General features: G+C 36.3%; 1 protein-coding gene across 4 annotated transcripts; it reads right to left on the bottom strand.

Moving 5' to 3' along the window:
* Nucleotides 1-1,494: 1,494 nt before the first annotated feature.
* On the bottom strand, nucleotides 1,495-9,589 carry LOC129304139 (kinesin-like protein KIN-6). Of its 4 annotated transcripts, none has more exons than XM_054943811.1 (22): nucleotides 9,437-9,589; nucleotides 8,728-9,291; nucleotides 8,431-8,630; nucleotides 7,863-7,992; nucleotides 7,680-7,774; nucleotides 7,164-7,290; nucleotides 6,557-6,622; nucleotides 6,402-6,464; nucleotides 6,133-6,183; nucleotides 5,916-5,998; nucleotides 5,699-5,834; nucleotides 5,213-5,255; nucleotides 4,960-5,102; nucleotides 4,688-4,831; nucleotides 3,886-3,992; nucleotides 3,685-3,760; nucleotides 3,189-3,350; nucleotides 2,869-2,975; nucleotides 2,626-2,695; nucleotides 2,183-2,339; nucleotides 1,983-2,061; nucleotides 1,495-1,801 (listed from the first exon to the last, which is right to left on the bottom strand). In XM_054943811.1, the coding sequence occupies exons 1-21, from the start codon at nucleotides 9,446-9,448 to the stop codon at nucleotides 2,030-2,032; spliced, it is 2,568 nt and encodes an 855-aa protein (XP_054799786.1). In that variant the 5' UTR covers nucleotides 9,449-9,589; the 3' UTR covers nucleotides 1,495-1,801; nucleotides 1,983-2,029. The 4 variants fall into 4 exon arrangements, with proteins under 4 accessions (XP_054799786.1, XP_054799783.1, XP_054799784.1 ...); XM_054943808.1 differs by having other exon boundaries at nucleotides 2,183-2,331; XM_054943809.1 differs by having other exon boundaries at nucleotides 2,183-2,331; nucleotides 7,863-7,986.
* Between the last annotated feature and the right edge of the window lie 827 nt (nucleotides 9,590-10,416).

Genomic DNA, 10,416 nt, shown 5'->3' with positions numbered 1-10,416 from the left:
AAAAAATATGTAATTTCCTGATTTTACCCTTCCTAGTAATTAATAATCATAATAACTTTTGACAAAAGCTGATTCAATTGGTAAGGATTAGGCTCATAATTTACAAAGTCATGAGTTTAAATCTTACAATTGATGTGATATTAGTAGGTGATATATAAGTACTTTTATAAATATTCTTTAAATTTGAAGACATACCATAACCCTATTGAACCTTCGGGATCTAACTCACCTAAAATTTTTTTTACTAAAAAACAATCATGATAAATTATTGTCTAAGAATTCAAACGATAATAAATAAACAAGTTATAAAATTGAAAACATGTTAATTACTTTAACTTTTCTTCATATTAAAAGTCATTTTTTAAGTTTGCCTATATTATGGATGGAGGAAAATATAAAAGTAGGTGTTATTTGAAAGCTCTTGCTCAAAAAAATTGTGCAGCAACTTGAATATGTGCATGTTAAACAATGTGATGATGATGATGATGATGATGCACGCTGTATTAGTCACTTGAAAATGCTGACTAATTTTAAAACCGAAGGTGCCCAAAACATAATGAGAAATTTGTTTTTTTTTTTCAAAATAACACATGAATAATGATGAAACGAAGCCAGGCAAGGGGGCGCGATTTGTTGGCACCACAAAGGATTTCGCTCAATGGTACGAAGAGACCAAAGAAAGATTTAGCACACCAAAATCTGCAATAACTATCAGTTATAGGCTCATAGCATGTGTCTTGATTCATTTGCTTCTTGTGCGCCTTTCGTCCCAACGATTGTGGAATAATAGGGAACGGGGGGGCTTGATGAGAAAGAAAGCCAGGGATGGACGTTGTCTAAGCTTAAAAAGGGAATGTCACCTTTGCTGTCTCGGTCTTTGTCATGGCCCATGGCCATGGGATTCCTATCCTTTAATTCAATTGTAGTTTATACTTGCCAGCTCATCAGTAATTAATGTTATTTAATTCTTGGCTAAAAGCTCAAAACACCAAGACTGCTCTGCTAATGGCTAAAAGCTCATTGGTATTGTCATATGATTTAAATACACACACACACAGACAAGGACCACATCAGTGGGCCGGAAGATAGCTTTCGTGATCAATGGTTACCCAAAAATGGGTTAGGAAGTCTGCGTCAGAGTAGGTCCGTTGTGAATATATACACTTAACTGGCATCGGAGAAACATCGGTCGAGAGAAAACGAATAAACTAGGCAAATATATCATTTTTTACTGGGCTCAGGTCATTAGACTTCATCCAAGGCACACCTTAAACTCCCACCACATGTCCCTTTCAAACACTTAAAGTGGTGTTTTGTCAAAGCAACATTCTTCTCAACAGCTAAAATGTAACGGGATTCGTCATGCGTGTGAAATAAGAAATGAGGCAAGTGGGGAATTAGATTTGGGGCAAGACGGGAGTTTTCCCGAGTGCATATATTATGGAATGGGATTGGCACCGCCCCAGAGAGAGAGTTGCAGGAAGAGTCGAAATCAGTCCCAAGCACACTACCCAGCGTGCGGCCTTGATACGGGCAAATGTGGGAAACTTGGTCCCTACATTGCGAAACAGATGTGGGAACAAACAAGAACCAATAACCCATGACCAACTTCTGTACAAATCATCAGTACGTAAATAAAGTATGAAGCGCTGACTACACATTAGCCAAAAATAGAAGTTAAGACTTCAGGCAACCAGGGCAACTAGAAATGAAGATTGCTCTTAAGCATTCGGATAAGAGAGATACTTCCATCTGTTCGTTTCACATCACCTGAAGCTGACTTCCGCGTATCTTTTCTCCCCTGCAAATCAATTGAAATGTCAATACATATCAAAATGTCTTGTACTCCAAATTCACGACCCATTCATTCTTTTATTTTAAGAGAAAAACTTTATTTACACTCCAATGAATGCCTGGCCCTAGTCAGAAACCGGAAACCCCAGCCGAATGTGTAAGGGGAAGATCACCCTTAATTATATTACCTTCAATGTCGTTGCCTCGCCTACAAGATCGAGGTTACTCAGATCCCTTAATAACACGGACGTGGAAGGCAAAAGTCTCCTACATTATTATAATTATATTTATAAGATGTTAAAAAATGATAAAATTATAATCTGAAAAACATGCAAAGACTACGATAAACACGCAGGATTATTCTTCTACCATAAATTGCATCACGGACCTCTTTGGCTTCTGAGGGTTGCAGGAGTAGTTGTCCCTTCTCTCGGAATGCCGACTACCCACCTGGTCACATCCTTTAGTAGATGAGACAGCTTTAGGGGATGAAGGTTCCAGCGTTTCATCAGTGGGCAGTGGTGAGTTGTTGAACTCCTGAAAAGCTGATGAAGCATGAGGAAGGCAGGAATAGATTTTGTGTAAGAGCTTTTAACAGAGGTTGTATATTCGAGGGTATTTTAATTCTTTCGCCAATAGTTTTTCGCGATAAAACATTGAAAGAAATGCAGTATTATCTATTTATCTTGTCAATTCTGCGGTGTCAATTTTCATGATATTTTACTCAGTGCAGGCAAATTTAAAACCACAACACCATTCCCAGTTGTAATAACATCGCCTGATCAATACTGATATACTTATTCAACGTTGATGGCTTAAGAATTAACTCACAGTTACTATCTTGCTCTCTACCACCAAAGCATCACGCTTCCCTGGTTTTGATGAGTCGGCCCAGCATTTCCTAATAATTACAGCGAGAAGGAAGTAAGAAATTACACTTCGGAATAAACTAACCAGCTAGATACAGGAAGAGCCAGAAAGACTAGTAGGAACCGAGGGATAAAGATTGCTGGTCACAGCTGATCCGAAAAAACAAAAAAAACAAAGAAAGAAAGTAAGAAGACTGAGACTAACCTGTTTGATTTTTCAGTGTCCAAAGTCGTGCCTGATGTACCAAGTACAGACTCATCATCCGAATGATCAAGTCTAGGCTCACATAATGTTTCTGCATCAAAAGTTTCCTGGAAAGAACAGATAGAAATATCGAGCACAGTTCTTGGTCTGAATCTCACAAATATAAATTTCATGTTCAGAATGGATAATATCCTCAGTAGAGTGTTCGTCTACCTGGAAGCTTTCAGCATAATTATATTTCTATTATAACCTCTAAACCTGTAATATATATATATATATATATATAAAGTTCGGAGACTAGATGTAGGCTATCATCTTACCTGACGATTCAATAGGATTAATTTATCATCAGATTGGTGAGAAGCATTAGTGTCGTCAGGTCGATAACCAGCATGGTCACAGGCTTTGGTAGATGAGGCATCCATGGGTGACGAAGGGCCCAACTTTTCATCATTAGGCAATGATAAAGAATCGTTGAACTCCTGCAAGGTTGATCACAGCAACAGCTTTTATCAGGGCTTGTCAAAGGAATGATGTATTTAATGGCACCGTTCTTGCAGACAATCATTCATATGAAAACATTGAAAAGATTAGAAGATAAAATTATTTCCACAACTCGAATGATTCCTATACAAACTCAATTTCTACCTTCTACGTATCCATCATTGCAACGAAAGCATTGAAAAGATTAGAGGAAAGAATCAACTCCACAACTTGAATGATTCCTATATAAACTCAATTTCAACCGAATACATATCCATCATTGAAGCAATTTGAATATATTTGTACGCGTTGTTGGCTATAAAATCAACTCACTGTTAGTATCTTGCTCTCTCCCTCAACCTCCGAAGCATTACGATACCTTGGTCTTGATGAGCAGTCCTCATCTTTCCTAATTATTACAGCAAGCACAAAGACAGGAGTGATGCTCTAGAATAAATTAGACAGCCAGATGCTTCAAGGACAAGAGAGACAAGCAGCAACCACAAGGTGAAGATTATCAATCACAAGACTAACCTGTCTGATTTTTCAGCATCCAAAAGCATACAGGAAGTTCCAAGTGGAGGCTCATAATCTGAATGATGAAGTCTAGGCATAGATGATGCTTGAGCATCAAATGTTTCCTAGAAGAAATAGATAAAGAAATACCACCAGCAATTTTCTTATAATATGAAGCTCAAAGAAATTCTAACATGAAAAAAAATACTGGTGAGTATAGCTTTCTCAAAATCATTATCCACTTAAAACTCAAAATGAGTGCACATATATAATGCACTCATCACTTAAATTTTGGCTAGTTAGTATGTCACATGTATGATAAAGGTTCCTACGGAACTATCAGTAGAAAGGGCATCTGATGCGTTCTAGTTCAACCAGATTCTTAGAAGCACTAGCATGCCAGTGGTTCAGAGAAGAGGAATTAAATGATTAATATGTAGCACAAATACATCTTGAGATAAATAGTATAACTAACTGCATGGCGACCGTATGCTTGTTGTATCTTGGGCTGCAATATTTCTGTAATTAGTAGAGTCTACTGATCTATAGATGTAAGATGTAAGGTTTCATGCTGATGAGAACTCAGCCTCCATTTGCCAAAAAGGGTGTTCTCTTCCTCGTCTCATTTGTTAACTTGGCGTAAGAAAGAAGGGGGCATGGGAATCATGGTGCAACAGAGCATATATGGCTGAACTAGTTCTTGGCCCCAAATGGCTAAAAAAGTGGGCCATCAATCGAGCTGAGATATGTAGCAGTCCAACTTCCATACATAAGCTGGAAAATTTTTAGAGTTGAATCCATAACCACAAAATCTGCATACCTGATTATAAGCATTGCATCCTTTGCTCCCTTGGCGACAAGTGCAGAATGCTTTGAACTCATTTATCTCTGTTTCCAGCTCTTGATATTTTTCCTTTTCATGCCCAATGCTTTCTCTGAGATTTTGTATTTCCATTTCTGCAACCTGATTATAAATATTGGTATAAAGTATAACTTGACAGTTAGCTTGAGCGCAAAGCTTGCCGTGAAAGCACTTTTTATGAGAGAATAGATTAAAACTTGGGTTCTTTTTTTTTTTTTAATAATTATCACCTTTAGCTTGCTATTGTATTGCTTCAAAATATTCCATAAAGCTTTGGCAAAATTCTGCATAATAACGTGGCTTCTTTCACTCTGAGCCTGGCTATCACGCTGTGACTTTGGGGTACGCCTATTAGCTTTTAATTTGCAAACTCCTGGAGCATCAATAGCCAAGTAAAAATTAGGGCAAGAAAGTTTAAATGTGAGAAGATATCAACTGCCAAGTGTCAGAATTGATAAATTCAGCTCAATTTGAATATACAACCTCCTTTAGAAATGTGCAATCCTTTGACATTGCGCTCTTCATTCTGGAAATAAACAAAAAAATTGTTCACACTTTAAAGCGTAATAGAAGTATCCAGAATTTAATCCTTGAAGTTATCAATCAAAATGTTTCACAAATCAAACATAAAAAATTATTCTCAAACTAATAGATAACAAAGAAAAAAGGAACATGTTGATCATATCAAATTCCATTTAATCGAATATAACTGCAGATATGAATCCTTGGAGTGAAGTGTGTTCCGTACCATATGTTCAAATCATCAATTCACTTTCTTCTAAATCAAGAGTTCATATGAAATAGCTTGTTTACACACAGAATTTCTGTTTTAACTATTGAATTCATGGAAACTTGGTGCTTTAATGATTATCTAATAAATCTCTTCTGATCTTATTTTTAAAAGGACAACATGCAAAGAAGAGGGACAGCCATGCAGGTACAAGCTAGGAAAGTCAAAAGAACACGCACACTATCTTCACTGCTAACAAGTCTCATTCGCTTTGCTTGCCCTAAAATAGATGACGGTTTTGCTTTCTCCACTATAGATGATGCTTGGTACTGCCTTTTGCTAGGAACAATATTTGATGGTTCAACTTCATTATACCTGACAAAAGCATATACATTCTATTATAAATGGGGGTAGATATGAAATGCAATTGAAATCAAGAGATGAAAATAGCGTCACTTGATTTTCATGAAAGGGGAAGCTTGTCTTAGTAGGTAAGATGTATCAAGATAATCTTCTTCTCCTGACTTTGCTGTTAAAAGCTGGGGGCAAGTTCACCAAGATTAGTGGACTTGGGAGAGTTATTGAATCCCAATTTCATGAAAAAGAATCGCAATTCTCAAAACATGATTAAATTATCTGGAGGAAAACTAAGCTTAAAATAGAATCTGCATACCAGGGTCATGCGCTTCTTGCCCTCCAAATAATCTCGAAGAAACCTAGTTAACTGTAGTAGAAACAGTGATATTTGTATCTCTTCAGTCTTCTTTATTTCAGTTATTGTTTCTTAAAAAAATATTAATGAACAGAAAGAACAACCGAGAGCATCAATTGTATATTCTGCAGATATGACATGCAGCATCGAGGCAGAGATAATGGCAACAAAAACAATCGAAATGCATCAAAGGCCAGCAATATGTCAAATTATTGTCTAAAAAAACTTACCAATGAGTTTTGGAAGTGCTTCTGCAATGGTTTCTTAGGATTTTTTTGGTGCTCCAGTAAGGACTGGAAGTAAAAACAGATCAACATAACCATAGATGAAAGTGGTGGAAGTGTGAAAAAAGAATAAGGAAAAGACCTGAGCGCATGATACATACTCTTAAGCACAAGCCAAACACCATTAAAGTGTTGTTGATGAAATTGCTTTCAAGAAATCTTGTCCCCTGCAATATAAGAAAATGTGAGGTGAAGGTAATAGCAAAATATTTATTCCATAATGTTGTGATATATTTATTCTCAATCTAGCTTATGAGAATCAAGTAATAATTACAAGTTACAACAAGATCATCAGCAATTCTACGTTTGCTGATTCTCTGACATTTTCAAAAGGTTTATTTTAAACCAGATATTGAATTTGGTCACAGAAAAAAGAATTTAATTCAAAATATAAGTAGACGCTCATGTTTTTTACACTATCTATAACTTTATGGTATCATGGTTACTTTATGAATAATTTCATAAATTAAAGTTGAAAAACTGATAACATAAACTTCATCATGGCCGACAGATTTGCTTATGCATGAAAACATGTTTGCTACGTTTTATAGGCCACAACATTTACATCCCTATTTTAGAAAAGACTGCAAAGGTGACATATGGTTTGACTTTCGAGACTAGCCATGCAGCTTCTATCCTGAAGTTGCCAAACTGCAGAATACTCAAAATCAACACCTATATTTCATAGCAATACGACTATATAAAGACCTGATTCCCTGTTTTCTTTTCTCTTTCTGCTCCAGCAAGGTCAATTATAGTCAAAACAGCACTATTTGATGGTGAGCTGACTGCCTCTTCACACTTTTGGCAAACATTAATTATGCATTGTGAACGGCTACAACAAGAGGACAAAATCAAATCTCAAGAATAAAACATTGCATGTATAAACTTATAAACAGCTACCAACGTTCAGAGTCCAATTAGAAAAGGTAATAATCCGTTCTATAAGTTCACTGAAGACAGGAGTAAGAATTACTTCATCCAGGCTTTATTGCAGATAAATTATGAATCTATACAATTCGTAGTTAGTAATAAACTAGCTACAGAAGATCAGCCTCAAACGGGACACTGGAATACATTGAAGAGTATCATTAGTTATATCATTGTAAGAAAGAACTCACTACATCTAACTTTTCCTTGTATCAAAGTACTTGAAGCTTTCCACTGAGAAGAACTACCAAGCCAACAAAAAAGGAACTTCTTAAATTTGTGTTTGCATTTTACCTTGATTGACTGTTAGTATTAGTCATTGCAGTGGCACGTTTGAGCATCGCTTGTGCTATTAAGGATTCTGCCTGTCTGGCACTAGATATGAGAACCTGTTCAGAGAAATCCAAGAACAAATTATCATTATCAATCATCTTATACACATTTAGTGACATTAAATTAAGGAGATGTAGCTAAAACCTCTTGCAGGCCTTTTACAGTTGATTGTTGCATGCTCAATTCACAACCATCTCGCAATAAATCAAACAGCTTCTCCGCTTTACCTCGTTCAGAATAAATCTCAAATATTGATATGTAAAAGGACCTGCAACTTCCACCCAAGGACTAATTTGACATTTCATTCAATTAACTATAGAAACGTTCAATTGACCAGAAAAAATAATAGGAAAGTTTAAGACCAGGTGCTGCTGTTCTCCAGAGCTAGTTAATGCATAATCTTGTTTGTGTTCATAATGAGAACAGCTAAATTATATTGACTTCCCTGAGAATTGTGTCTTATCTATGCCTGGCTGCTTCCAATTGAATACAAAACCACTTGCATGTGTCAAGGACCCATGTCGAATAAGGATATTGGCATGTTACACTGATTACATTAAGGAAATTCCTCATTCAAATTTTCAAGTTGGATTATCATAACATTTTCAAATATGATTCTTAGTGAGCAGTGACCAAGCAACGAGATTGAATAGCAATGTAATTTTAGGATGCATCTAGAGAAGTTCCAAATGTATAAAGGATCATAGAATACCTTAATGCCTGATTGGCCCTAGTCTCAGTCTCCTTGAAGATGTGTTGAAGGGCAAGAGGTACCATTCCAGGCTCCCTTGGACGCCCAAAAACAGTATGCGTTTTGCCTGAGCCACTGGGCCCCAGTGCAGCCAACATCCCATTTTTACCGCTAAGAAAGTCATCCACCATAGGTTTCACCATTCTCTCATACACTGCAAGCTAAAAATTGAAATGTAAATTCGTGAATATCCCATTGCTCGTTGAGAAAGGTGAAAAACTACCAAGGAGGAAGAAAAGGTAACAATGGAAAGAGTACCTGAGATGAATCGGTAGAAAAAACATGAGAGAAACCTCCGTAAGTCTCAGATTTGATTTTCTTAGACTCTTGCAAATCTGTAGGGGGTGATAGTGTCACCGAATGAGGGTCATTAAGCATTATACAAATTCTGGACCCTTTGACAATTTTCTCCCGTCCTAATGTATTCTTTTTTGTTGGGTTCTGAGGCCACGCATTTTTAGCTCTTAACCTCTGATTCTGATCAGCAACAGTAGAGCCTACTTTTCCAGGACCCTTAGAGTTTAGGAGAGGTCGGATTCTCAGGAAAACTTTGATGTTTTCGCTCTCTGATTTTCCATGAGACGTAGAGGAGAGCTGCAATGGAGCATTTTCCGGATTTTGTGCGGACAAAATGTCTTCATTAGGGAACGGCGGAACTTCTCGCAACTTTGAAATAGATGAATTATAGCATTGTGAAGCTTTGATGGGAGTAGCACGAGCTCTACGATAGGGGTTCCTACGAATAGTCACGGTGTTAGGGCATGGCAGTGGACTGCCGATGTCTATCGTCTCTGCTTCCGCGTCTCTTCCCTTTCCCTCCATCTGACGGAAAGGTAGAAAAACAAGGTGCGGACGCCAAAAAAAAAAACACTGATGTTACCAAGACGCAAAAAACAAGGTGCGGTCTGTGATGGGGTTTTTACTCCGTTAACAAGAGATAACTCTAGGGAGCACCCCCGACGCTGACCTCATTTTCCATGCTAAGGATCTCCTGAGTCTTGGATTATATCTTTCACTGATGTCTCCGGAGACGGGATCCGCGTGGCTTACAAGTTACGTTGAGCTTCAATCGTGAAGTTCCCTTTTCTGCGACTGCAAGAAGTGGAGGACGAAGCGCCTTCTGCTGCTAATTCTATGTACTCTCGAGCAAACAAAGGTGCGGATTTTAAAATACCCTGACGAGGGAAATATTGTGTGTTTTTTTTTTTTTTTTTGCCACGTGTGTGTATAGTTAAATTTGGTTATTATTATTTTTTTTTGGGGGGGGGGGTGGTTACTGGCCATCCAACCATATCTTCAAGGCAAGTTTAGATATGTCTTGGAAAATAAAAATTATTGTTAAACTCTTAGTTTGATGCGCATATTCTTTCCAAATTGGTGATATTAATGCATGTCTCTTTATAAAGAGTAAATCCTATTTGATTTTGTTGAAGAGATGTGAAAGAGAGCTATTTTTAATTATATTTTTTAAAAAATATAATCTTTAATCCTCATAATTTTATTGAATTTTATTTTTAATCTTTATAATTTTTTCAATGTTTTTAATTTCTGTAGAAACTAAAATCACTGAAAAATAAAAATTATAAGGATTTAAAAAATAAAAATTACTCAATCTTTTTAAAATTACAGAGACTGAGAATATTGAAAAAACTATAAAAATTAAAAACAAAACTCAATGAGATTATTAAAATCAAAGATTATGTTTTTCCTATACTATTTTTAGCTGATTATACTAAGGGAGTTTAAAAAAAGGACGGTGTGTATAATTAATTTGTCATTGTGCTCTTAAATGTTATTTTTTAAATTGTTCCTTGTATAAGTATTAAGATTCACTTTTATTCTAACTTCTGTCCTTAACATGTGTATTAAAAATAGTGCAATGAAAATAATAACTTTTTAACTAGTTTAAATATAAAAAAAAAGGCACAATCACTAAATACATCATGA

Source organism: Prosopis cineraria, unplaced genomic scaffold (assembly GCF_029017545.1).
Source record: "Prosopis cineraria cultivar Desert tree isolate PC_DT_omini unplaced genomic scaffold, ASM2901754v1 PC2, whole genome shotgun sequence".
Classification (NCBI taxonomy): domain Eukaryota; kingdom Viridiplantae; phylum Streptophyta; class Magnoliopsida; order Fabales; family Fabaceae; genus Prosopis; species Prosopis cineraria.
The sequence above is the reverse complement of the archived record's forward strand: the minus strand, read 5'-3'. Positions and strand labels throughout refer to the sequence as shown.

Bases quoted from the DNA above. Each gene is read 5' to 3' on its own strand.
- LOC129304139 (XM_054943808.1), bottom strand. The intron at 2,062-2,182 runs GTCCGTGATGCA...ATAATAATGTAG, and splicing joins AACCCTCAGAAGCCAAAGAG to GAGACTTTTGCCTTCCACGT. The intron at 1,802-1,982 runs GTAATATAATTA...ATTGATTTGCAG, and splicing joins GCGAGGCAACGACATTGAAG to GGGAGAAAAGATACGCGGAA.